Below are 26,083 nucleotides of genomic sequence, written 5' to 3'. Positions count from 1 at the left end.
CTGCCAGTTCTGGGGCATCTGTGCTTTTGGGGGACGCAGACACCATTGCCACAGCTACTCTGAGCAGGACCCATTGTGGCACCTACACAAGAAAGTTTTTTTTTTAATTTTAACAAACACAATAAAAGACGTCAATCCAAGTGAGTGCTGTCCTGAAAAGCAGACAGACTCATTCCACTCAAGGGTGCCACTTAATAGCCAACATTATTTGAACCCTCTTTGAGAACTGCTTTTGGAGTCAACTGAATATATTCACTTCTTCAGGGAATATTCTGAGTGCCCATCATGAGTCAGGCACTGTGTAGCCACTGGCAATGCAGACATGAGAAAGAGAGCCCTCTCTGCCCAGGGTCCTGACCACCCACCTAGTGCCCCACCATCTAGCAGGGGAGACAGACACAGACGGAGCCTCCTTCACTGGCCACAGTAAGAGGCCAGCAGCATGAAGCCTTGGGGGGCATGGAGAGAATGCAGGGGTCAGGCCCACCTCCTTCCCCAGGACTGCATCCCCTGGTGAACAGGAAGGGGAAACCAAAGAGAAAAACCCCAATAAACTCCTGTTGTTCTTTACTATTAGCAAGGGCACCCTCAGAGGAGGAGCATGGCAGGTGGGTGAAAGGCTTGCTACCTTGTTATAGGCTTGTGGTTAGCCAGATTCTCTGTTCTCCACTTCCTCACACCCTAGTTCATCAAGAACTGACTCCACGTGCTTTCTGCTGTGGGCAGGGGGATGTGTACAGGCAAGGGCTGCCATTGCATTTGCTCCCATTTTTGTGGCTTGGTAGTTTTTTTATTTCTCCTTTGACATAATTTTATTGAAGTCATAAAATGGGGAGATTCATATTTTTCTATAGCAAAAGGCATTCGAAAGCTTCTGCCCTTAGTTCACCTCTTGTGAGGTGAGATGACAGGCAGCTTGAGTCTTTATGCAATGTGTCTTTTGTGAGTGGGTTTTCATGACAGCAGGCCCTAAAGGGAATCTTTCCATGTCTTCACCTTCTGGCATCACTCACTGGACCACTTTGCCCCAAGACCGAGAGAGGAGATACCCTAAGTCCTCAGAAGGTTTTAATGCCTGAGGACCCTTCTGCTGTGATACATCTTTCAAACAGGACTGGAGGAAAGAGTCATGTGTTAAGTATTAACAAGGGTTCATCTGGTTCTGGTACTAGGACACTGGAGCTGGGTCTGGCTTCCAGGCAGCCATCGCGACTACTTTACTGCTGACAAAGTGCCCATGTGCTGAGCCACAAAGTGAGGAAACCCTCATGCTTTCCCCGACTGGATGATTCTCTTTGGGATCCCCTACTCCTTTCTGGTTCTTCTCTTTCCTGACTTCTGGGGCTGAATATCCTCTCACCTTAGCAGAATTCGGTTCAGCAATTTGCAGTTTTTACAGGGGGGCTCCTGAAAACTAAAATGCTCTTGAGATGCTAAGAAATGAATTTTTAATGGCAGAATGTCAGGAACTAATGATCCAGGGAAGTGATTCTGGGTAGGAGAGGAAGCCTGCTGGTGAGTCAGTTTCCTCATCTGTGAAACAGGGGTCACGCTATTCACTTGAGGGCTTTTAGGAGGATTAGTACAGTGTTTGCACACAGAAGGAGTTCAATCCATTGGCGCTATTGCTAAGAGCTGCCTTTGAACCAGCAGCCCCTGGAGCTGGCCCTGCTCACCACAAGGCCAGAGGCACAGGGGACCCTCTGCAGAGACACTGAGGATGTGTCTGCAGGACTGAGAGCACATTTCCAGAACAACCAGAAGAAGCCTGCTCTTCCCAAGGCCTTCTCCACCACCAGTATGAGACCTGGGCCGCGAACAGAAAAGAAGCCATCTGACCTTCATTCTACTTTGCTTAATTCCTTCTACGATCTGTTCCATCTGACGTAAAAATTGGTCCCGGGAAGCAGGGGAGGCCATCGCTCTGAAAGAAACACCAGCAGAGGTATGACCAACACACAGGACTCTGAAGAGGGAGGTGCTGAGGAGTCAGCCCCAAACCCAGATAATGCCTCAAGAACCAATAAGGCCTTTGCAACGCATGATGGAACCATGGGTGCCTAAAGCCAAGCAATTAAGGCTTTGCAACTCTGAGGAAGGCATGAAAATTAGCCTGGTCTTGTAACTGAATTATTTCTCCCACTCTTTCTAAAATTCTCTTAATAATATGTATTTTCTTAGAATAAAATGTGACTAAAATTAACAAAAATATTTTTTGCTTTGAATGATGGAAGGCACTGATTAAGAAATGTATTCCATTTAGTTTTTAAAAATCTGAGGATTTGGAGGCACTACTCAATATTGGTAAACATATTTTGAGATTTTTCTCAAACCAGGACTGGGAAACCTGGTCTTCCATTCAGAAACAACAGCCAATCACGTGGATTTCCTGATGTCCTAAAACATTCCCCTTCACCTCCAGTTCTGCTGAGGGCATAACACAAGAAGGATCAAAGCACACAGATATAAGGACTGAGAATTCTTCCAAAGGACAGACTGAACAGGAGCAGAAATTATCACATAAACACACAGAGTGCATCTTCTCTCAACTGTCAGGAAATGAGATGAAGTTACCATTTTTAGAAATGTCACAAGGCTCTAAGTCCCTAATTGAATCTGAATCTTATCAGGGAGCTGTGGGAATTTTGTTTTTAATTAGAAATTAAGTTTAAAATCTAGAGCTGGCAATCCATTAAGATCTTAATCACTGGTTCCCTGCCAGGGGACAGTAGAGACTGGTGCTGGAAGGAAAGGGAGCCCGGTGCATGGAAAGCAAGGCCTGGGGCTGCCCAGGTGCTGGGTGGGCCAGTGGGCATGCTTGAGGGCTGGTACTCTTTGGGTACCAATCGGCCTTGCCAGACAATTTTGGAAGAAAAAAATTCACATATGAATAAAGTAGTTTAGAAGATACACATCAACTTAAAAACAAAATCTACCACAAGATTTTAAAAAATCTTCAAAAAGATCTTATGGATTGTTTCATTACCTAAATTGTAAAGTATCTCTGTGCACTCAAAAACAAGGACATTAATCTAATCTCAGCAAGACAAAAGTCATATATAAAAAAAGAGCTTATAGTTGTTAGGTATAGTCAAATTATTTGAAAGTTAACTTTTTCCCTAAGATATTCCTTGGTGTTTTTTAAATCACTCTAATATCATCATGTTTTTGCAAGAACTCAAGGACTGTGTAAACCAAGACACATAAAACAAGGCACTTAGCAGTAGGGGCCCAGGTGTAGGAATCACACGCCGAGCACCGAGTCTTGTTCAGTCACACACTGCAATGCAAAGGAGCCAACACACAGCACAGGAGGCACACGGAGGCGCTGACAGGGAGGAGGGACACAGTACTCACTGTGAGAAGTTCTCGTGAATAGAGTTCAGCAGGCTAATCTGGGTAACAAAGAGAAAAGGATAAGCAAAAGGCTGTAAGATCCCTGGGCTCCCACACCATGGAGGGCTTGTCTTGTCTCTGGATGCTGCCTCTCAAAGAAGCACATCCTGTTCATGCAGACAAAAGGAACATGAGAAAAAAGAGCCACATGTTCTTAGCCCCATAGTTCTCCCCAGAGCATCTACCTTCTGACAACCCATGACCACAGGAATGTAGGAAGGGAGCTCCCTAAAGAGACCAAATCCCAGCTGAGAAGACACTAAGCTACGCTTAGGGCTCTCCGGGCAAACTGCCACCACAGCCCTTTCTATTCTGGAGTTAACATTCAGGGCTGTCAGCTTAGCAGAGGGGCAGTAGGAGTAGAGAGCAAGAACACTGTACCCAACCTATTCCTTCCCACAGAATCTTTCTGCCAGTGGGGCTAGCGGCTGGGCGGCTCTGAGCACCTCCATGGGAATGCACAATCTGAGGGCCCCATTCCCAGGGCTGCTTACTGCCTTAGCCCACACAGTATGACCATCTCTCTGCCCCAATGATACTGTCCAGGGCAGGGATCTGAGTCCACAGCCCAGAAGTCTAGGTCCTCTTCCTGGCTATGTTACTAACTCAACTTGTGAGCTCAGGACTAACCATTCACTATACTTAGACCTCAGGTTCACAGTCACTAGCAAGGAAATGATATTCTTGAAACTCTGCAGGGATGTTTGGAAGTTAAAGCATCACAGGCACAAATGGACTTGGAATAATACACATAATTTTTTCAAATGCAAAGTTCTGTGTTAATATGGCTTAGAATTCAAAAGCTCCCACCCTGCCCTATACTCTAAGTTTTTAAAAAGAATGCAACAAGTTTAAACACTGCTGATGAAAGGTCATTGGGGTTCAAGGTTTTCTTGGAAGGGGCTAGCCTGTCCTTAAGTAGGGCTGGCAAGTCTTCCCTAGCCAGGTAAGACCTCAAGGCCAGGGGGTGCAGCAGAGCCATTCCCAGGTCTGACGTGAAGACCACCAAATGCACTCATCTGTTCAAGCATTTATCAAATGCCTGCTATGTGCCCCCACTGTGTAAGACCCTGGATACAGAAAGATAGAACTCCTCAAGGAGTACCCTCTAGGAGGAGAGAGATTTATTTGGTCTCATTGATAATAGGCAAAAATGGTGACAATTACAGATGCCTCCATTTATGTTCAGGTAAAAGTCACAACTGCAGTATTTTTCTTATTAAAGTGGTAATTAGTGCAGGGTGCAAGGTGATGATAAAATGAAAATGAATTCTGCTAATGTCGAGGTGAGGGGTAGGCAGGAATGTCTTGAGAACTACCCTGTGCAGGGAACTTCAGTTATTTTCTAATTCCATCTCCATCATAAGCTTATGAAGCAGGTGTTATCCCCATTTTTCAGGTGAGGAAAATAGGGCCAGACTAAACTCAGACCTGTTTGTCTGACTTCAAAGCTCACACTCTCTCTGCTACACTGTGTGGCTACCGTGAAGTCCAGTTTTGTTCTTTTACGAAAGCACGGTCACACCCTCCGTCCCTACAGCCCCGAATCATGAACAGATTTGCCGTGAGTGAGTCCAAGTGATTTGGAGAGAAACCCTTTTCATTTCTGCCTTGAATTTTACTGTTCTTTCAGTTCATGCCTGTGTCTGCCTCTGATGATTAAATAGCACATTTCTTGTGAACCAATATGGCCCACCACACTCAATGCATTTAGCTGGTTCCTTCCTTCCTTCCTTCCTTCAAAACTTAAAGTTGCACCAACTCCAGGACCCCTCCACAGGCACCTCTTGAGCTTGCACTGTGTTTCTTTTACCGATGGCATTTCTCACATGATCCTACACAACAGCTGTCAGCCAGTCCCGCTTCAGCCCTACAATGTGGCTCCTAAGGAACCTTGCACTTTCTGACCTGGTCACCCAGCACTACAAAAGGCACTCCACTTTTCCCACTTAAATGAAACCATCCCAGACATCAAGTTCATTTGAGCTTCCTCAGGTGAATAGCTCAGCAGATTGAACTATTTTCTTTTTATAAAGGCTCTTACCTCTTTTTCCAAATACACCTTTTTATCATCCAGGGTATTATATAAAGTGAAGAACTGCTTGGTTTCTTTGTGTACTGCTGAAACTGTAAAAGCAAAAAAATCAGCACATGAATAAGAAAATGTGTCAAAACGGCCCTCAGCAGCCTCTACCCCAGAGGCACACCCGCAGGCCAGGGCCCACTCAGGGCTGACACTGGCTCAGTACAGGAGTCCCACAGGGCAGAGTCCCTGCACAGCTGCTGCAGGCAGGCGGTTCATGACCAGTGGTGACTGGCCCAGCCAACACAAGGGGCTCAAACCTCCCTGTCAGGCTGTGGGACAGGTGGGCTTCTCAGAAGTTCTTCAGGTGAGGTGTCCTGGGTGGACGGTGGCAGGGACAATGAAGCTGCCATGCCACCTCTTCCTGTTCGTGTGGTTTCCTCCCTTCCCACACTCCTCTGGAGCAGGAGCTACAACTGTTTCTTTTTCTAACCCCTATGCTTAGCACAGGCCTATGAGGCAGGCCCTTCACAATATCTACTGGATGAATGACATGCCTATCCCAGGGCAGAATAATGCCTAATAAATGTGAATTCTCTTCCCATCCCTGTACATACAACTAAGGCCAGGATCACAACATCTTTCCCTATAAAATTACTCTGCATCTCTGTCTACCTCCTCTTCTTCACTCTTCCCTACAGAAGAGTGACTTATGACCAAGGGCCAAATTCCAAACCACGAGTGGGCCTTGCTTACTGGAGAGCTTGGTCACTGGGATGAAGGATTCCTATCCCAACACATCCCTTCTGCTTTGTGGCTAAATAGCTAGGCAGCTACTATGTGGCTCTGAACCTATGTGACTTCTTCCCTGCTCTGAATTCCTATAATGTACAACTACCCAGAGGGAGATAAAATCCGAGGACCAAGGTTCACAATCAGGCATTGAACCTAAGCCAAGTGCTCCAGTTTAGCTGCTGTAAAGATCCTGGGGCCTAACGGTTATCAGCCACTGGCTAAGACTATAGCAGTCCTGGTTGCCCAGCAGCCCTTCTCCCTGAACACAGGTTCCCTCTGGAGCATCACAAGTTGGGGAGGAGAGAGAAGCAGAGCCGGCCATGGCATCTGGTTTCTTTGGGAAATTGACATTAACATTTAAACCTGATTTTTTAAACCACTCAGTCAACTTTTAACTTCATTACACATTAATAGCTGTGTCTCCCTCCAGCTGTGCAGCTTAAAGATGAGTTGGGACTAGGAATATTGTACATATGTGGTAGCAGAAGTTAATAATCTGCTACAAGTATTTTGATGCCACGGTTAAAAATGTTCCCAACATCAAAATGTCTAATTTGTATGAAAATCACCTCATGATCTACTCATTAGTATTGCTAAGAGCTTTAGAACAGCAGTACTCAATCGCGGCTAAAAAACAGAATCAACTAGGGAATTTTTAGTCTCATGACCAATTAAATGAGATTTTCAGGAGGTAGAACCTGGGTGATTACAATGTGTAGCCAAGGCTGAAAATCACTGCCATAAATAACCCATCAACTTTTATCTTTATAGCCCAGGAATGTGTCTGTGACCCTTAGCCATCCAGCTGAAGGACTAGGTGGGGGTTACAGATATTTGCGGATGATAATAATTTAGAAAAATAATAAACATATATTGGTACAACTGCTTGAAAATGTCTTTGTTGTAAAAATGTCCTACCAAAATGAAATTAATGTGTGAAATTACTATGAAATATATATATCAAGGCATTACTTATTATTTAAATGCTTTAAAGTGGGAAGGGGTAGAAACTCAAGACAGCAACTATTTTCTGCTGAGAAACTGCCATTGTTTGATATCTGCCCCTGACCATCTGAATCAAACACAAGTACTATAGGAAAGCTCAGGATGGCGGGGAGACATGTGAAAGGTAATATGAGCAAGGACAGTCCTTACCAGGAAGATACCTGAGAGGCTAAGACCTCAAGGCAAAATATGAGGTAGGTTTTAGAAGCAGAGTGAGAGCTGGCCCCATGGGAATTTCAGGGCAGTACATTGTGTGCTTGGGGACCAGCTCACAGGCCAAGATGCAGATGCTTTCACGAGGGGGTGAGGCACCGAGGGATGGCGGGGGAGGCTGGCCAGTGAAGCTGGTCCAGACAGTGCAGGACTCTGATCAGTGTATTTATATTCTGAAGATTCTATAAGTTATGGAGAGCTATTAAATATTAAAGCTGTTAAAGCAAGAGTATAAAATGATCAAATTTATGTTCGAGAAAGATCTCTCAGGCAAGGGTGCAGAGAAGGGGTAGACTCTGGGCAGTGATGAGAAGGTGGCGATAGCAGCCGCCCAGGAGAAATGGACTGGATCATAACTCACAAACAGAACTGGCAGTACAGCAGGGGTCAAAGAAGGCCAAGGTGGGTTCAGCATTGCTAGACACTGATCCCAGTGACCAAGAGGCAAACTGGGATAGGGAGGCTGGATTCAGTTTTTACCTGTTGAGTTTGAGGTGTCCAGGGGACGTGCAAGAGTGGGGAGCCTACAAGTCGTGACAGTCCAGACCTATGTACAGGGGTATCTGAGGGGGGTCTTGAAGGATTCTGACTGATAGAGGCAAAGGGATCTGAGGCACAGGTAGCAGAAGGAGTCAAGTCTCAGGTGTCAAAGTGTGTTCAGAGGCAGCGTGTTGGCTGGCCAGGCCACAGTGTGGCTTACATTGCAGCAGAAAGGCCACTCATACAAGGTGAATAAGGAGGCTCTTTTCAGTAGACCCTGGAGAGCTCCTGAAGATGTGTTAGCAGAGAGAGCAGTGACACTCAAATGTATGAGTGAGCGATTTGGAGAAGGGGCTGCAGATCAGCTGTTGGTCATTCAGCTGAGCTAGGATGCAAGTAACAACAGCTATGGCAGTAATAGTGGGAACAGATAGGCAATAAAGACTCTGAGGGCAACTCTGGGCCTGACGAGATGTGGTCCCTGATTCAGACTAAGGGAGATCCAGTCCTGGAATATCGTGTGAATGTGATGCTGTTAAAGTCAAGGACCACATTAGCAAGAAAGTTTGTGGAGGAAGAACACTAACTGAGTGAGGATTGAAATAAAGATGCTGGGGTCCTGGTGTCCGTGTGAAGTTGGAAAGGGGACACTATCCTGGGACAGAGACTCCTGTCTTCTGTCCCTCCCAGGATCAGCCTCTAGAGCTTGTCTGTGGTTGGTGCACCTACTCTGGCGGTAGAGTTCAATAAATCTCTTCTGATACTGTATTAGCTCGGCTCGGCTGGGCACTTCATCAATCTTGCGATGTAAAATTGCTATTTCTCGATTTCTTCGAGCCTAAATGCAAAAAGGGTGGGGGGAAACAACAGTTTGGTAAAAGGCCTTAAGTGTTCTCTGGGGAGCCAAAATATTCCCCCCCCCCAACTCCCCACCTGAGCACAACCACATGCCCTGGAATGCAGGCACAAAATTCTGCTATTGGCTTGCAGTTCCACATCAGATTCTGACTGACTCTTCTCTGATTTTACAGCACATGGAGAAGCTGTGGCTGTGAACTGGAACCACAGAAGGCATCCAGTTAATGGACGGGAAGGAATCTGAATGGGGAGGGCTTTTGTGGAGTGCCCGGCCAGCCCACCAGACCCCACAAATGTCAGGTGGGAACAGGCAATGGAAGGCATGCCTCCCAGGAACTGATGCCACCTTGCTGCCTCTGTATGGATTCCAAAATCCTTAGCCTGGTTGAAAAGCTCCTACAATTCACTTCTAAAATGCCCTTGCAGCATTTTCTCCCTACGGAGCTGGGTGTGGCTTAGCCAAACTGCTCCAGTGTGGTGTGGCTCAGAGAGAGCGCAGGCTCTGGGCGACCAGCAGGATAGCGGCTGGGAGGAGCCACTCAGCTCACACCTGCTCCCACTACATGCTTTGGTCTAGAGCTGAGAGGGCTCTGAGTGCTGCCTTTCTTCTGTGCTTCCCTGCTACCCCCACTCTGCCCACCTGCTTAACTCAGAACAGCAGATGCGGATCGCTAATTCCTAGGGAGACACAAGCCTTCAGGTGAGAAACCCACCGTCAGCTTGGGCAACCAAACCCAAAATAGGGGCTCTGCAACTCTGGCTAGAGGGAAAGACATATTTCTCCTTTTGGCTGAGGCTACTCTGCCCATGGGTGCTCAGGCTCTGAATCCTATACTTTTTTTTTTTATGGAAAACTTAAAACAATCATTCACTCTTCTTACTGTATCTTTAATCTTTCCCTAGCTAGAAAAGGTTAATGCTGGCTCCTTCTCACCAGCATTTAACTGCTCTATTCCCCCACTCCTTAAAAAAGACCTTCCTTAAACCTAATCACCTCCCAGATACCAGCCTCTGCCTCCTCCTTTAACAGCCAAACTTCCTGAGAGTCTTGTACCCTCCGTGCCTCTAACTCTCCCTCCCATCATCCTTCAACCCACTGTGGTTGGCCTTTCCCAACACCCACTGCACTGATCCTGCCAAGGTCACTGCAGACCTTCTCTGGGTCACAGCTTACAGACAACTCTCAGCTTCTAGCTTTTTAGCTTTTTGATTTCTAGCAACATCTACCATTCTCTCTACTGAACCCTCTGCTCAGCTTCTAGGAGACCTCAGGCTCCCATTCTCCCCATGCCTCAGCTGCCTGTTCAGGGTCACCCTCACTGGTGGGCTCCTCCTTTGCTTCTGCCGGTCCTTGCACAGGGCTTAGTCCCGGGGTCCATTCTCAACCTCTATCTTCACAACTTCGGTTAGCCCCTACCCACTGCTGATACCCCCTAATCTCCAGCCTAAACTATTCTGAGCATCAGACCTGACACCCAACCACTTCTTGGGCATTTCTACTTAGCTGGGTACCCCAGTTTTTAAAAGCCCAGAACAGATATCATTAATAATCCTATTCATAGTCCTACCCCCTTTAGTCCTGTTCTTTCTACTTCATACTTTTTGTTAATGAATAACACAGGTATCCATCCTACTGCCTAAGTCAAATATTTGAGCATCATCTTTAACTCTTCCTTTTCTCTCAGCCAACTGATGCTAAGTTCTATCAGACACAGCTTCTCAGTGTCTCCTGTGCCAGCTCATTTCCCCCATCCCCACTGCCCCTGGCCTGGCCCTGGCCCTCAGAAGACTTATGGTTTTACTGCAGCTGCCCTTTAGTCAGTCTGAAGCTGCCTGTGGTATGTACTTTGCATATAGGTTCGTTTGTACTCTGATGTATATGGACATACCTTGGTTCTCAAACAGCCAGCCAGCAATGCAATGCTGAATATACAGTAAGCACACAGTCAAAAAGTTTCCAGGTATGCAGCTCTGCTGCCCTGATTTTATTTAATTCTGTCTCTTTAAAGATTAGTACAGTGTCCTTTTATCAAGTACAACTCTGAAATACCCAAATCTAACCAAACAGCTCAGCAAAGTAAGCAAGAACCAGAGATAAAAGAAGTAGAGTCCACGAGCTCCTGCAGCCCTTCAGCCATTCCCATCAGAGCCTGGCCTTCCCGCCGAGAAGAGGAAGAAGGCACAAGGCAAAGTGCGACACCACATCACTCCCACTCTGGGCTCCCCTGAGCCACAGCCTGCACCAGAAGGGGCTTTTAAATTGACTCTGTAAATTTAGTTTTACAGCCAACTCTAAAACCTTCCTCCCCTGTATCCGATGGCCTTCTCACAAAACCCCAAGATCAGCAAATAAGACAGCTAACAGCCTAGTTTTGGAGGAAAAGGCAAGAACAACAATACTTGAATCCTGGCTCTGGCACATAGCAGCTGCTTGACTTGGGATGAGTACTAATTGATTTGAGCCAATTTGGTCATATAGAAAATGAGGCTAATACCTACTCTACCCCCGGGGTGAAGATCAAATCGAAGGAGATGATCATAAAAGTAATATTATTATCCGTGTCTTAAGTCACTGAGTTGCAGTCCAGATAGGAAACTGGCAAAGAGTAGTCTCAGTGCCAAGCCTCTAGTTCTAAGATAATGAGATGAATATTCTTAGGTACTAGTTTTGCTAAAGGATATTCATTCTTGCTTAGATGTATTTATGTATTTTTTTTGTTTTTGCTCTTACTCACCTGTAGTAAACGGATCTTGTAAAGTTTCTCTTTCTCCATATTATACCGTCTGTCTAGGTCTTCCTAAAAATTGGAAAAAGACACTTATCTGGGAATAGGGAATGTTTATTCTTTCATGAAGTTTTTTGAAGTGAAATATTTTTATCTTATCTCTGCAATCCTGACACTCCAAATTGCTTTTCTCAAATGGTTCTTCAATGAAGTATGCCCCAAATCTACATGCCCTTTCTCCCTCCCACCAAAAAACAGTGAGGAGGAGGAGGAAATCGTGACTTAAAAATGTGTTCCTCTAGGCCTCTGCGTTCACAGGTGACACAGGTCTGCTTTCTGCTCAGGCTGTGCTGTCCACCATGGCAGGGAAGAGGGGCCCTTAGAGGAGGCAAATGCTCAGGGGTCTCCTGCTTCGTTCTTCCTCCTCTTCTTTCCCCTGGAGGTTTGCTGCAGTGCTGCAGGGCTCAGCGCACTGGGTTAACTTAAGACAGGGGTCAGCAAACTACACCCCATGAGCTAAATCCTACAGCCCTTGGCCTAAATTTACCTTTTTGCCTGTTTTTATAAATAGTTTTCCTGGGACATCATCATATCCTTTGATTTACATATTAACTAAGGCACCTACAGCAGAGTTGGCCCACAAAGCTGAAAATTTTTACTCTCTGGCCCTTTACCATTGGCCTTGGAATGTAGTACAACAGAGGGAGGAGTTGTTTCCCTCTGCACTGCCCTGCCCTTCAGAGCCTATGGGATGTGACCAGCATGTGCAATCAATGCTGCCTCTCCCCTTCTCAGCGGACATGCCTGAGTGAAGACAGGAGACTTGCTTGGGGAACACCCACTGGAATGGTGGGCTTTAGTGCTGGCCCTGGTTAGATCCTGCCCCCATCCGGGGGTCGTGTATAAAATGGGCAGTAGCCCTGAAGGCCCACAGACGAGGAGGTGGCCAAAGAAAAAATAAAAGTAGACATGAGAAACAGCCACAGGAAAGTACAAAGCTGGATGCCAACCCTGAGGAGGACAGTAGGCCAGGCACTTACATTATGCATCATCACAGAAGTTAGGGCACCATGCGGCTCCCCACTGGAAAGGGTCTGAAATGAGGAAAAGTATTAACACCTTTTCTGAGTAAGGAGGATGGGACAGAAGCTAAGGGTCTAGATGCAGGAAGTGTGGGATAGGGGACAGTTCACCAAACATGTCTGAAAAGGGAACAGCCCATAATGAGCCCCAAATTTTAAACTGTTCTTAAAAGTCTGTCAGTTACATAATATTAGATAAACTGTAACTGTCTGTGAATGTGAATAGTAATGCCTCTAACAAGATATGACTGCTAAGAAGAGAAATGTGAGCCTGGGAATCTGTGATTTGTGCACACTCGGAGGCTGACTAAGCTTGAAAATTTGAGCCTCAAAGGTTCAAAGTTTTAGAAACAACTGGAAAGGCAGGCTATGTGCTGAGGGACACCAGTGCACTGCAGAGCCAGCCTCTGCTACTCCCCTGTGCCCCTCATAGGTGGGAAGAAAATTGTGGGGTCCATCACACCAAGGAAAGGGCAGCTCTAAGGCCTGTACCCTTGCCAGGTATGGCAGTGCCCGTACAGCCAAGGGCACAGTACCTGAGCAGCAGGCACATGGATTTGGGCTGGTTACCTGGGACAAGCCTCTTCCCCTTCCTGAGCCCCAAGTTCCCTGTTTCTGTAAGGGACAGGGTGCAGTCAATGTGTTCTGAGGCCACGTCCCACACTCACATCCTAAGCACACGGGCTCTCAGGAAACAAGACTTGAATGAAGTATGAGAAGGGAAAACAAGAACATTGTGATCCTTACAGTCTTATTTGGTGAGAGAAACAGACTCTTTTCAGTCCTTATGTTTTAAGTTAATGCTTAAAGGAAATCCACCCTAGCTCCTAGGAAGACCAAGTCCTTTGTCCTAACAGCCAGCTGGTTGGACGTGTCCCTTAAGTCCAGAATGCTCCTGCACTGGTGGGGCCCTAACAGTAAATTCCACTCTGCTCTCCTGTTTCTTTCTGGTTACTGCCTTTTAGGGGTGTGCATGATCTCAGGCAGGAGTGGAAGGTAAAATGAGTAAAGTGGTATAAAATTTAGAGAATGTGGCAAACAGAACTCAGAAGGTTCCTGGAAACACCTCTTAACTAAATGGTGATTGAAATCTGGTCATTCCTGCCTGGGGCTGCTGCCGTCCATACTGGCTGCTGCTTTTTACCAATCAGAGGAAAAGAAAGAGGGATGGAGATCTAAGCAAATTACTTGATGAAAACAGTTGAGAAACGTCAGTGCAGAGAACTAGGTTAAGGAGACTGGCCGGTTCTTTTTGGCATCAGACTCTGCTGGTTAATCCTCTAGAAATCCTTTGACCATGTAAACTGTAGGAGCACCTAATTCTAATGGGCTTGAGGACTCCTTCAGGGTCTTTACCTTTCCATCATCACATGGTGCTCTCTCGGCTTTCAGGGTTTCAATTTCCTGCTGCAGCCGTGCCATCTCCTCCTTTAAAAATGATAGGAATATTTACAACCCTTGGACAAGCCAGTACCTGGATGCAATTATTTAAATATTTGGTGCAGAGTCTTATTTTCACAGTTTGTTAATTCATGCTAGGACAAGGTTTTGCCTGGGAAAGTTTTTTTTTTTTTCAGGAGGATATAGGCAGCTGTACTTCAGTCAAAAAGTCACTTCTTTTTGAAGGGCAGGTGAGGCACACAGTAATCATGGGACATGAAACCAGTGAGTGGTTATAGTCTAGTTCCACTGGCCTTTTTGCTTCCTCTTCTTAACAGACCTTTCCACCCTTCCTGGGAGCCTCCTACCTGGAGCTTACCAAGCCCCTCCTCCATCTGCCATCCTCACCTAACCCTTAAGTAAGACCCAGGTTCCAGATGGCTCTTGTGTCACAGCAGCCTTCCGCACCTGCCCTGAGCTCACATAGGCCTCATTCCTGCCCCCCACTGAGGTCACCTGTGCACACTCCACCCCCACTAGGCCATGAGTTCCTGGATGGCAGGGACTAGGGCTTACACACACGACACACAGACAGCCCAGGTTTTCAGGACAGCCCTGGCTTCACATGGAGGCATTCTTCTCACACTTTGTAAGACTTTTCTTTTAAACACATTTGTTACTTGGAAAACATCATTAGACTGTGCTTTCAGTTTTGGGGTTCAGCACACACAGTTCTAAGTGACTTTTGGTATCCTCAGAAGGTACCTACTATACCATATAGAGAACATAGTACTATGTTCTCTTACACAAATGACACATAACTGCTCCGTGAATTTATTTTTCTTGAATGTACCTGGGGAGGAAACCACAACAGGATAAGGGGAGGTAACAAGAGATTTACAGGAGTCTGGGATTAATGCCTACTTGTACCAAGCAACACTTACACGACAATGTGCTTTAAACTCCTGTTCCTGACTTTTAAGATTTTCATTCATGGCTACAAGTGCTCTCAAGTTCTGCAGGATACTGAAGAGAAAAGACCAAAAAATGACACAGAGCAAGCCATTACAATTTTACAAATCACAACTCAAACCAAGTCCCCAGCTAAAGGGGACTCCTTTTTTAATTTCCTGTCTCTCCCAAAGGTGTCTAATGGGTTCTCCACAAATGATAATGACCACCATTTAATTGATATTATTATTCATTTAAGATGCCCAAGTCCATCAGGCCATATCCAAACAAACGTAACATAATCCAGAATTAAAATGTCAATTGCAGAAACATCAATGAGTTTCAAGAGTACTAAATATAGTTAATGATACCAATTACTCAATAGTACTCAGAGCCTAGACAGTATTACAAATCATTTTTAATTTCCATTCTCAAAAGGAAACAAGTTGCTTAAGGTCATTAAAAGCATTAATTTGAAAATTAAAATGTCAAGTACCTGATAGTCTATTGCTCTATATCATGAAAGAAGGCTTTCTAATTATAAAGCCAAGTAATCTATGGGTACTTTTTTGCTAAAAATGTCCATCAAACCCAGAACCATCCAATCTGTGCCTGAAGCTCTTTATGATTTCATAGCATCATTCAAATGAGTGACATACAGGAGCCTTTGCCACTGGGCTGGTTTGGCGTTAAAAAGATCAGATGTTAAGTGCTTCTTATAGTTAATTTAAATTATCTTAAAAACAATTAATTTAAATGGAAAACCAAAAACCAAAACCAAAACCAAACCCCACAGCTGTTTCTTGGCAAAAAAAGATGGAACCTTTACTCAAAGATATGGGGCTAAAATGTGTGCTGTTAAAGTGCAGGAAATGATGGTTGACTCCAAGGGGAGAGAACTGGGTGGCTGGGGGATGGAGGTGGGAGGCAGCCTTTACACTACGTGCCTTTTGGGACTATGAATATATTACTTGGTCTTTAAAAACAGAAAAACCAAACAAAAACTGAAAACAGGCTGTTCTGCTCCCCAGAGAACTCAGGAGAAAGAGGAGACTAGCTCAGTGCAGCCGAAGCACACATGGCAGGTGCTGAACTCTGAGAGAGTAATCTCGTGCTGGCTCACCATGTGACATGAGCTGACGGCGGGGCTGGGAGCAAGGACCCTGGGCTCCTTAGTCCTGAACAAAGTAAGTCTTCAGGTACTGGCAGAGTTACTTTCTTCAAAGAGAAAAAAAAACATGCTGAAACTTCTTACCTTGGATCAGCTTTGGATTCTATCTGCTCCAGGGCTGCTTGATCTTTGTCCAGTTTCTCACCATAACTCCTTAACTGCAAGACAGAATGGAGGCATCGTTGCTGAAGACATGCTGGTGCACAACTGTGAGTGCTCTCACTCTCCTGCCCCTGGCTCACACCTGTACCCCACTCCTGGGAGGCGGCCAGGCCAATAGACTTGGTTGCACATTGAGAAAACAGGAGCAAAAGAGGAATAGGATGATTTTGTTGCAACACTGGAGTGGGTACCTTGGTGACAAGAAAGGGCCTAGAGAGAGAAGAGAACTGAGAAGGACTTCTGTGTGGAGTGAGCAGACATAGGAAGAACTGATCTGTAGGGCTGGGATCTGAATTAGGAACAGCCAGCTGAGCTAAGCAGGGAAGCCTAGCTCCCTTCACCCAAGAGCTGGTGCTAGAGTCCCAGGGGCAGAGTAGGCTTCCGGATAGTTGGCAATATCCAAGCAGAAAGGGGGAGCGCCCTGACACCAAAGAGTTATATATAGTTGTTCCTGGCTGATCCCATCAAACAGTAGGACCCACACCTCCAGAATAATCACATGGAGCAGGCTGCATAAAATGGATGCAGAATCCACACAGTTGGTAACAGGAAACTTCAGAATCAAAGATAAGCATACCACCAAGAATTATCAAACATTTGAAGAAAGATAAAACCATGAAAAAGATGTGTCAAGTCAACAAATGAATCTTGATCTGAAGAAATAGTTTATAGTTCAAGAAGAACTTAAGACATAATTAATACCCTTAAAGAGACAGGAGAGGATACTGCATATATTAAAAGGAATCAACCTCACACACAGAAAATGAAAACTGTGATTGCTGAAGTTATGAAGTGGATAGGCTAGAATTCCGGTGGCCCCGCCAATGCAGGGTGTGTGGCCTCCCCACAGGTATCATGTGCGACCATCTGTTCTCTACCTTCCATGCCCTACTTCACTCTTCCTAAATGTACTGGAAAGACAGAACTTGCCTGTTTTTTAATGCCACTGTGTTATGCTGGAAGGGCAGGTTTTGCTGAATAGTTAAAAAGCTGGGCACACTGGTGTGGAGGGGTTCAGAGTGCTCATTTTGCCCAATACTTGCCTTGAATACATAAGGAGACTGAGGCCCAAAGATGATATTCATTACTTATTCAGGGGCCTGGTCTTCAGTATTCCATCCACATCAGGCTTCTTCATAAGTGATTCAGCACTAGGTTTTATATAGCTTCCCACTTTCTGGATGGGAATTAGTTAGACTGCCCTATTAGATATTAGGCTCACTGAGAGGCCTTTGGTGGCAGATTGCCAGCAGTTTAATTCGGGCACCCTTCTGCAAGGCTTCTCTGCCTTCGTTTGCCCAGCTGCAGAGCACAATGGTAACAATGGGTCGCTAAGGTTGCTATGAAGATTCAGTTGGCTAATACAAGTGATGTGCCCAGAGCACACAAGCACATAGTAATCTGGGCTGCTATTATTATTTGAGGATAAGAAGGCCACCCTCTTATTATTAACTTAAATCACACCTTCCACTTTTCTAGCCCATGCAAGGGGATCAGCAAAAATTTGATTAAGTGTTTAGTACAAAAACAACTTTACAGTCATTTAGGATTTCTATCATAAGGAACATAAGTATCTTAGGAAATTAATATCAAGATGTGTTGCCTTTAATATCTTCTAGACCATTACCTAAAGACTTATCCATGACTTGATGCCTCCATAGCATTAAAAGTAAGAGAGCAGCAGGGATCCCACCCCAGGAATTTGACATCTAATTCATAAAAGATGTGGTCACAGAATAGTGTTAGGAAAGCTATCTGAAATGCAACACAGGCATCTTTAGAAAAAATGAAAAATACCTGTCATTCTTGGGCCTTCCTTTTCAAATATTCTGGCAATAACTGAAGAGATTAGACCGAGTCAGCACTGAAAAGCTGTGTCAAGAGCAGGGCAAGGCAGTGAGCCCAAGTGCCACATATTGCTACAGAAATCAGAACTTCAAGTGGGCAAACTTCATGTGTAATTTAAAAGCACAGGGCATGTCTTGGTTTCCGAGTGTCTTTGAAGATCAGTTGTTCTCCCACATGGTCCAGAAAGGACGGGTGGGGCCCCTGCAGTGAGGCCCTTGTAGAGAGCAGCTGGAGTGCAAGCACCAAGTCACAATGAGGAGAGCTTTTCAGATGTGGATGTGGAAACGCAAGTGACAGAAATAGCTCAACTCCCCTAAAGACAGAGCTGGCATCCCAAGTGTTTGTTTTGCTCGCCTGGTTTCCTAGGCAATCAGAAGTGGGAAGAAAGCAACACTACCATGCTGATATGAGATGGTGCATTCACAGCCTAGATTAGAAAATCAATCATAGGGTTCACAATATACACAACTCCCTCCTCGTCCTGAGACCTGCTCCCTTATTCCACCCAGGAGATAAGCAGCAATTTTGAACAAATTATGCTACTCAGTACTTCTCTGATTTAAAAAAAAAAAAGCCTTCTCACACTGAAGGGACTCATTGTTCTGGAGCTCTTCTACAGCCTTCTTGAGCAGTAGGGCCATTTAGCGTGAGCAACTCTTCATGCTGTTCTGTGTGACCTGCCTCCTGCCTATACGGCCCACCTTCCTCAGGAAGCCTCTCCTGACCCTGCAGCTCACAGTGTCTCCCCCACTAAGATCACTGATGGTTTAGGACATGGCAGTGTGGACAAACTCAGGCCATGGGTCACAACCACCATGTGACTGTCCTGTGTCCCCAGATGGCCCTGAGTCCTCAGAAGGGCATTGTGACTCCTCCCCACAGACTGAAGATACAAGGCATTCCATTAGTAGAGCAGGTAGTAAAAGATGATTATTAACAAAGGCACCTGGAAGAAGGAAATTCTGCTCACCTCTGTCAGTGTTTTCTTTGTTTCATCATATCTGGTTTGTAAGTTGGTGTGACTTGCCTGCAGCTGTAAAAAGATAAAAGACATCTGCTCTTATTTAATCCTTACAACAACACAGATGGGGTGATATCCCCATTTCATGGATGCTAAAAATGGAGCTCAGAAGGTTTTAAACTGAGTAATGTGGGAATTTTAGAAGGGTTGCAAATGAAAAATCAAGAAAAAAACATACACATAATTAGCACCAACTACATTTTAGATGATACATAAGGTGTTCTGCATAAATCCTATCACTGAATTCTCACATTCAATAAATATGACATTATTATTATTTTATAGATGAGGAAATAAGGACTCAGAAGGGCTAAATTACTTGACTAAAGTTTTGTAGCTGATAACATAAGGTCAGCATTCAAATTCCAGTCTGCCTTTTCTATGTGGCTACAATCTGTTCTGTTAACCAACTTGACTCATTCACGGAATACAAATTACATTTCAGCACTCAGGAATATAGCATAAATTATGACTGGTTGGCAAAAAAATGCCAGATAGAAGAAATAATTCAGGATCTCAATACTAAGAGAAAGAAAATGAATTACCTTTACTGTTTTCAAAGTTCATAATTATAAACTTGCATCTAGAAAATGTCATTTCTCTTTACCTTACTAAAAAGGTTTATCCTTGTGCTATGAAATTTTAGAAATCTGAAAACATTCCATTGAAAGGTCAAAGGGTACATTTTTATTTTTGAAAAGGGGAAGTGGCAGGAAACCACATCAGACTCTTTGGTTGTTACCTGCATACAATGAACAATGAGAAATTTTATCCTTTATCTCAAAGATTATTTCAAAATAACTGGCCCCATCTTGAACCTGTAAGCACAATTTAAGAAGTATGTCACCTTCAGAAATCATGACTCCTAAATTGTTCTTCTAGTTTCCAGTCTCCATGACTGACAAATGGTTACATTTCCAACAGAACTTATCAGGAAGCCAACTAAGCAGAGAGCAAAGGTAATAATAAAGGAGGGAGGTAGGTGGGTGCTGGATTCTCCCTTTTCAAAGGGAGCCATGTATGTGATGAGAACTTCCATTAACCTGTTTGTGCACTTGGTAGAGAAAAGCATCTCTGGATAAAGTTTGTTTTTCTCCTGAAATCCTAGTCGAACTCTTGAAGCTCTTTCAGGGCATTTCCCCACCTGCTTCATGCACCTTTTTGCCTACCTCTCATCCTGCACTCAACCCACCCACCCACCTTCTCTTTGATTAGTTAAGCTAATAAGAGCACTTTTCATCTTCTTATCTGACCATGTTTTCTCAAACATGGAATGTTCCAGTCGCTGAGCTTAGTTTTCACCTTGCTGGAACTCTCCGTGATTCTCCTACCTCCATTTCCTTCTTCATCATTAAGTCCTAGACTTATCCCAAATTTCAGCCACAGGTTAACACTTCCTTCCTGGATTCCTTTCTTTCCTCAAGCCCAGCTCTCCCCCAGCGATCTACTAGCTGCATTCCAGTTCCGCGCCTCCAGCATGTTCCCCGGCTGGACCATGCGATGTTCCTGTTCCTTCTCTTGCTTTCACCCCTCCTCCCATTTCTCTGTTAGGAAAGACTCTCTCCAGGGTTCTTATCACTAAGGCCATGTGTACGTCTTGGTTGCTTTTTCTCTGCATGGGAAACCTCCCTGTGGGAGAGGTTCTTGGATTTTAAGAATTTGGATTCTCTCATATGCCACTGGTAGAAGTGTAAATTGGTAAAAGAATTGGTGAATAGTTTGATAGTTCTTAGCAAAACTGGAAATTCATATATTTTTGATCCATCAATTTCACTTTCTAAAATCTTTTTATACTTACACATTTGCACAAATATGACTGTACAAAGATGTTCATGGTAGCAGAAATTTGCAATTGAGGAAAAAAATCTGCAAAAAACTACATACACATGAATAGGGGACTGTTAAATAAATTATGTACATACAAACTATGTTGTGTTATGCAGTCATTAGAAAGAATGAGGTAGATCTACATATTCAAATACTGTTAATAAGATGTGTGACCACAAGTAAAACCATGTAGCTTCTTTATGTCTCCATATCCTTATTTGTAAAATGAGGATAATAATAGTACATCCTTCATAAGGATGTTGCATGAACACAATGAGTTAATTTTGGAAAGGACTCTACAAATTACTCAGTAAAAAAGGTCCATATCAGCTATTATTATTACTGACAAAGAGATGCCTGTGATAGAGTAAGTGAAAAATGAACTCAGTTTTGCAACCAGACAACCCACTATGAATGGGCAGTGGACATGTATAAGTGTTTGCAAAGGCCTTGAAAACAGTGGCTTGCTCTGAGAGGGACTGTGTCAGGGTCAAAGGGGACTTTCATTTTTATATTTACATAGTTCCATTCTATTTAGACAATTTACAGTGAAGCTTGTATTATACCTATAATTTTTTTTAAAAAGTGGTTGAAGCATTTTAAAACTGAGACAAAAAAATGTGTTTAGCACACACACAGAGCACACACTCTCTCCTTAAGACTTGCTACTCAGAGTCCACGAAGATGGGAGTGTGAGGTGGATGCCTAAGGCCAGGACAGGTCTAGGGAGTCAGTCCAGGAGTGTGGAAGGAGATGGGACTGAAGTTCCAGACACCTGGATTCTCACCCAGTAGGCTGGTTTTGCTGCCCCTGTGACTTCTGGCAGATAGAATCAGAGACTACTAGAAAATGAAGGAATTCTGTATGCCAGTTAGAGTAGAGGTGAGCAACCTTCTATAGAAGAGCAAATTTAGGGACAGTAACAAAGTTTAGTGGCTGAAGATCTATAAAAAAAAAAATCTGAATTAAAATGGGTTTTTCCTGTTTATATTTTCATTTCATCCTGAAGCTCTCTCTAGCACATTTTTGTCACCATCTGAGACCCCTAACTTGTATGTGGTATGAACCTGAGCAAATCTCTCCCTCCCTACCTCATTTTCCTCATCCAGTTGGTCTGGCCACATGGCCAGGGATAACTGCACATGCTGGTCACCCTGAACAACAATAACTACAACAATAATGACTGCTGTCCTTTACTGACAGCCTGCTATATATTAGGCTTGTAAAATAATAGGCCCTTGGTAAACACAGGTTCTGAACCAATGCAAAATAGACCCAAGAGTCAGAAATAATTGCCCTTTCAGCTGGACTAAGAATGTTCCTGGACTGCCACTGGAAAAAGGTTTAACATTCCTTCTCCCCTAGTTTAGAGGGGAGATAAAAACAAATTTCTACTTATGCTGAGATACTCTGACTTGTGGGGTCTGCAATATTCCTAAAACTATCCTCCCTCAGAGGATAAAGACATCATGACGAAGAAGCCTCATCCTTGATTCCTACTCATCTTGATTCTGTCATCAGTTCTTTTGGAACCGATCACTTTCAGGTTCTTATCACTGGCAAGGGTCAGGAGCAGAGATGATATTTTCTGAGCTAAGAATTAAAGTATCTAAACAAATTATCAAACAGAAACCAAATCACAGTCAATCTTTACATCCCTGTTCCTTTATGATCCAGAGCATTTTGGTAAAATCAGCCTACTGTTTATTCAGCTATGGTGTAATAAATCCTAACAGAACAAATTCAAACAAATAAATAATTGAGCAAGAGCATATGATATATTAATATCTTTTGAATATGTGGGACTTGAAATGATAAAAAATGTACAAGTTCAAAAGGCCAACTAGCACCTATTTATGGAAATAATTATTCTTATATCAATTGTTATAGGAACTACTGGTGAACTGTTTTTTAGAAAGTGATATTCATTCCCATAATCTTCTGCTGCATGCATTTTTCTAATTCATGAAATCTTATTACCAATGCAAATGAAGCACATAACAACTTTTATTTTCTAATGACTGTTCCTGAGTCAAACTCCACAGCTTCTTACATCTACTTTGCGGAGTGAATATATTAAAGCTTTTTCCAAAATATTTCCATCCATTACCAAGTATCACAGAATGCTGTCTCCTAAAGCTCTTTTAAAAATGATCTGGTTTCCTTCATTTCCCTGACCATCACTAGTCAAAGCCATCAATAGCTCCTGTCTGGACTAGTAGTTCCTGTCAGCCTCCTATTGGTTCTCCCTGAATCCCTTCTTACCTAAGTTCAATTAATTCATGCTACCATTTGCACACAGAACAGTCTTTGAAGCATGTGCATCCGATCATGCCACTCCCCTTATATAAACCCTCCAATGGCTTCCAATGTCCTACCATTGACCTGGAAGGTCGTATCTGATTAGATGCTACCAACCAACTGCCTCATTCATGACTCTCTAGCCACATAAGAGAAACTGGCCAAGCACCTTCCTCTCCCAGGTCTTCATGATGATGCTCCATAAGTTTCCACCCAAGTCCCACAACCCCCATGCAGAATTCCTGCCCAGCAATGCTACTCATCTTTCTAGTTGCAGTCCTCCATGACCCCAGGCTAGGTCAGGGGTCACCATCAGTCACTCTCTCAACTCCCCAGACATCTTCAAGCTCTTACACAGCCGTAATTACATGATGACGTGTGTGATCTATTTGTTTAGTGTGCATCTCCCCATTACTACCTAAAAGCAGGGATCACAATTTGCTCTTCATACATCCTCACAGCCTACTTTAACACCTAACACATGGCAATGTTCAGTAATTACTTAGGAATTAATAAATGCTGCTCTTGCCCTGTAATCATCTTACAGAACAGAGGTTAGACAAACATTTTCTGTAAAGGGCTAAACAGTAAATGTTATAGGCTTTGTAGGACATATGGTCTCTGCTGCAATTACTCAATTCTGCTGCAGGGGCTTGAAGGAAAACACAGAAAATATGTAGGCAATAAGTATGCATGTGCCAATAAAACTTTATTTACAAAAATAAGTGGTGGCTGGCTTGGCCTACAGGCCATAGTACGCCAATTCCTGTTTTAGAACTTCCTTTGACCAGTCTACCAGGAAGATCTTGAGTTCTTCCCGAATCCCAATTTCTTCCTTCTTGAAGAATAGCTTCATGTTACTTGAATGAAATTATAAAAAGAAAACACCAACCTCTTCTAGATGTTTGGTCTTCTGTAGAATCTGCTTGTTTAAGGAAACGACTTTTCGATGATATAGTTGTGAGGCTCCTAATTTTTCTGGACTTTCTTCAGCTGATAGCTCAGACTGCTGTGGGAAACAGGGAGGGCAAACCCAAAGGATTTCATTAGTCCCTCAGTTCAGTACGACAGATCCATCCCTGCTCAGCCTAGAGAGCTCCACTGGGCAGTCATTCACAACCAAGCCAATGCAGCCACAGGGTCCTGCATGAAACACAGGTCTAGAGAACACTGTGACACAATGATCAAAATCCTTATCAACAGAACTTGCATTCCTGGCAGAGGGAACAGAATATGCAGAAGCACAGGGATATATAACTGTGGTTATGTTGAGATTATACAGGTAATACGGTACCATCAAAGGCTTTTAAAGAGAGGAGTAATATGGTCATATTAATATCTTCATAAAACCACTCTGAAGTTATCAAGAATGATGAAGTGATTCACTTTCATTGAAGTATTGTAAATATATGTTAAAAAGTTTAACATTCAGAAGCATTTACAATGAAAAGCAAAAGCCTCCCAACCTATTTCTCCCCATCCATGGGCCCACTTTCTTCTAACCATTTCTTATTTCTCTTCTTCTGGTGCTCACAGAGAATAGATTTGAAAGGGATGAAAGTTGTTGAGAGAGGCCAGTTGGAAATTCCTGAAACTGTGTGAGGAGGGGAAGAAGAAAAAGGGGTACAGGTTGTAGAGAATTTCAGGACTGCAAGTGAGAAGGCAGAGATTTCTGGATGGGGTGATGCGGTGAATGTAGTATTACTGAGAATCCATGCAAAGAGGGAAGAAGCTTGGTATGGATGCTGTATAGGGCACTTGCCTCAAGACCCTAGTGAGAAGCCCCAGAAAAAGGAAACAAAAAGGTCCACGCAGTTGTAATAGATGTCCTTAGAATACTTCTTAGATGATCATAAATAACTTTATTAAACAAATACCCATTTCAACCACATTGCATTTTTTACTGGAAGCTTCCCAATTCTAAGTTAACCATTGACTTTAAGCCCAAGTGCAGCAAAACTATTTGGGTATTTGATTTTCCCTGCATGTTATAACAGCAATCATGGGCTTGGAAATCTAGATTTACCCATGGGGAAAAGAGATAGGAAAGTGAGGGGGAGGAGAAATTGGATGGTAAAGTCACCATTTACTTTGGTTAAGGATTTCCCTGAATAGTTCAGTAGCATTATTAACAGATGGTGAGTTTTTTGCTGCTTAACAACTCTCGAGGTGGGAAACAACCAGAGGGATACAGCTACATAAAATGGTAAGGAACATCATTTTTTATGTGTGGGCTGGATGCCCATAAAGGAAATAGAAAAACTAAGCATTTGGTTATTGCAACATAACCAGCCTTGAAACTTGGGATTTTGGAAAATGTCAACTAACATACTTCCTGGATTTCTTGGAACTAGAGTCAATTTTTAAAAATGTAAATTAATTTTGGTCACATCGAAATATTCACAACCTATAGTCTAGGGAGGGTGGATTGTTTCTTAAAATTATTTGAGAGTATAAAAAAAGGAAGGAGAGGAAAGACCACCCCCTGTCAATTTCCAAATTAACTGTCAGAATTATAATTACCTAATTTTATACCCTCTACTTGGATGGCATCAACCATGAACTGAGTTATTAATTTGGTCACTTTTGTCTGCCATATATTTAATAGCTTTTTTCTTATACTTAATTTCAGATTTGGGTTTTACCAACCAACTTAGATTCCTTCCTACTGATTTGCAAAGTGTCACTGGCATATTTGTAGAGCTTTTCACTTCACTAGTGAAATTACACATGCATTCTATCTCACAATTTATTGACACATGACATGGAATTAAATCCCCAGTCACTGGAACTACCCTGCATAGTATGTCTCTAGTCTGAAGTCAGGATTATCTTGAGTTCCCT

General features: G+C 43.6%; 1 protein-coding gene across 1 annotated transcript in view; it reads right to left on the bottom strand.

Moving 5' to 3' along the window:
- The window catches only part of CCDC93 (CCC complex scaffolding subunit CCDC93), a 117,951-nt gene that overhangs the window by 13,652 nt on the left and 78,216 nt on the right, over positions 1–26,083 (bottom strand). Inside the window, exons 12-22 of the mRNA XM_037001067.2 lie at positions 24,132–24,248; positions 19,061–19,123; positions 16,165–16,238; positions 14,903–14,984; positions 13,935–14,006; positions 12,537–12,590; positions 11,506–11,568; positions 8,642–8,750; positions 5,441–5,523; positions 3,358–3,395; positions 1,840–1,924 (exon numbers count right to left, since the gene is read on the bottom strand). Of these exons, the coding sequence (XP_036856962.2) occupies positions 1,840–1,924; positions 3,358–3,395; positions 5,441–5,523; positions 8,642–8,750; positions 11,506–11,568; positions 12,537–12,590; positions 13,935–14,006; positions 14,903–14,984; positions 16,165–16,238; positions 19,061–19,123; positions 24,132–24,248 (840 nt within the window). The remainder of the gene's footprint in view (positions 1–1,839; positions 1,925–3,357; positions 3,396–5,440; positions 5,524–8,641; positions 8,751–11,505; positions 11,569–12,536; positions 12,591–13,934; positions 14,007–14,902; positions 14,985–16,164; positions 16,239–19,060; positions 19,124–24,131; positions 24,249–26,083) is intronic.

Source organism: Manis javanica, chromosome 7 (assembly GCF_040802235.1).
Source record: "Manis javanica isolate MJ-LG chromosome 7, MJ_LKY, whole genome shotgun sequence".
In the NCBI taxonomy this organism is placed as follows: domain Eukaryota; kingdom Metazoa; phylum Chordata; class Mammalia; order Pholidota; family Manidae; genus Manis; species Manis javanica.
Note: the sequence above shows the minus strand (reverse complement) of the source record. Positions and strands in the feature narration are given on the sequence as shown.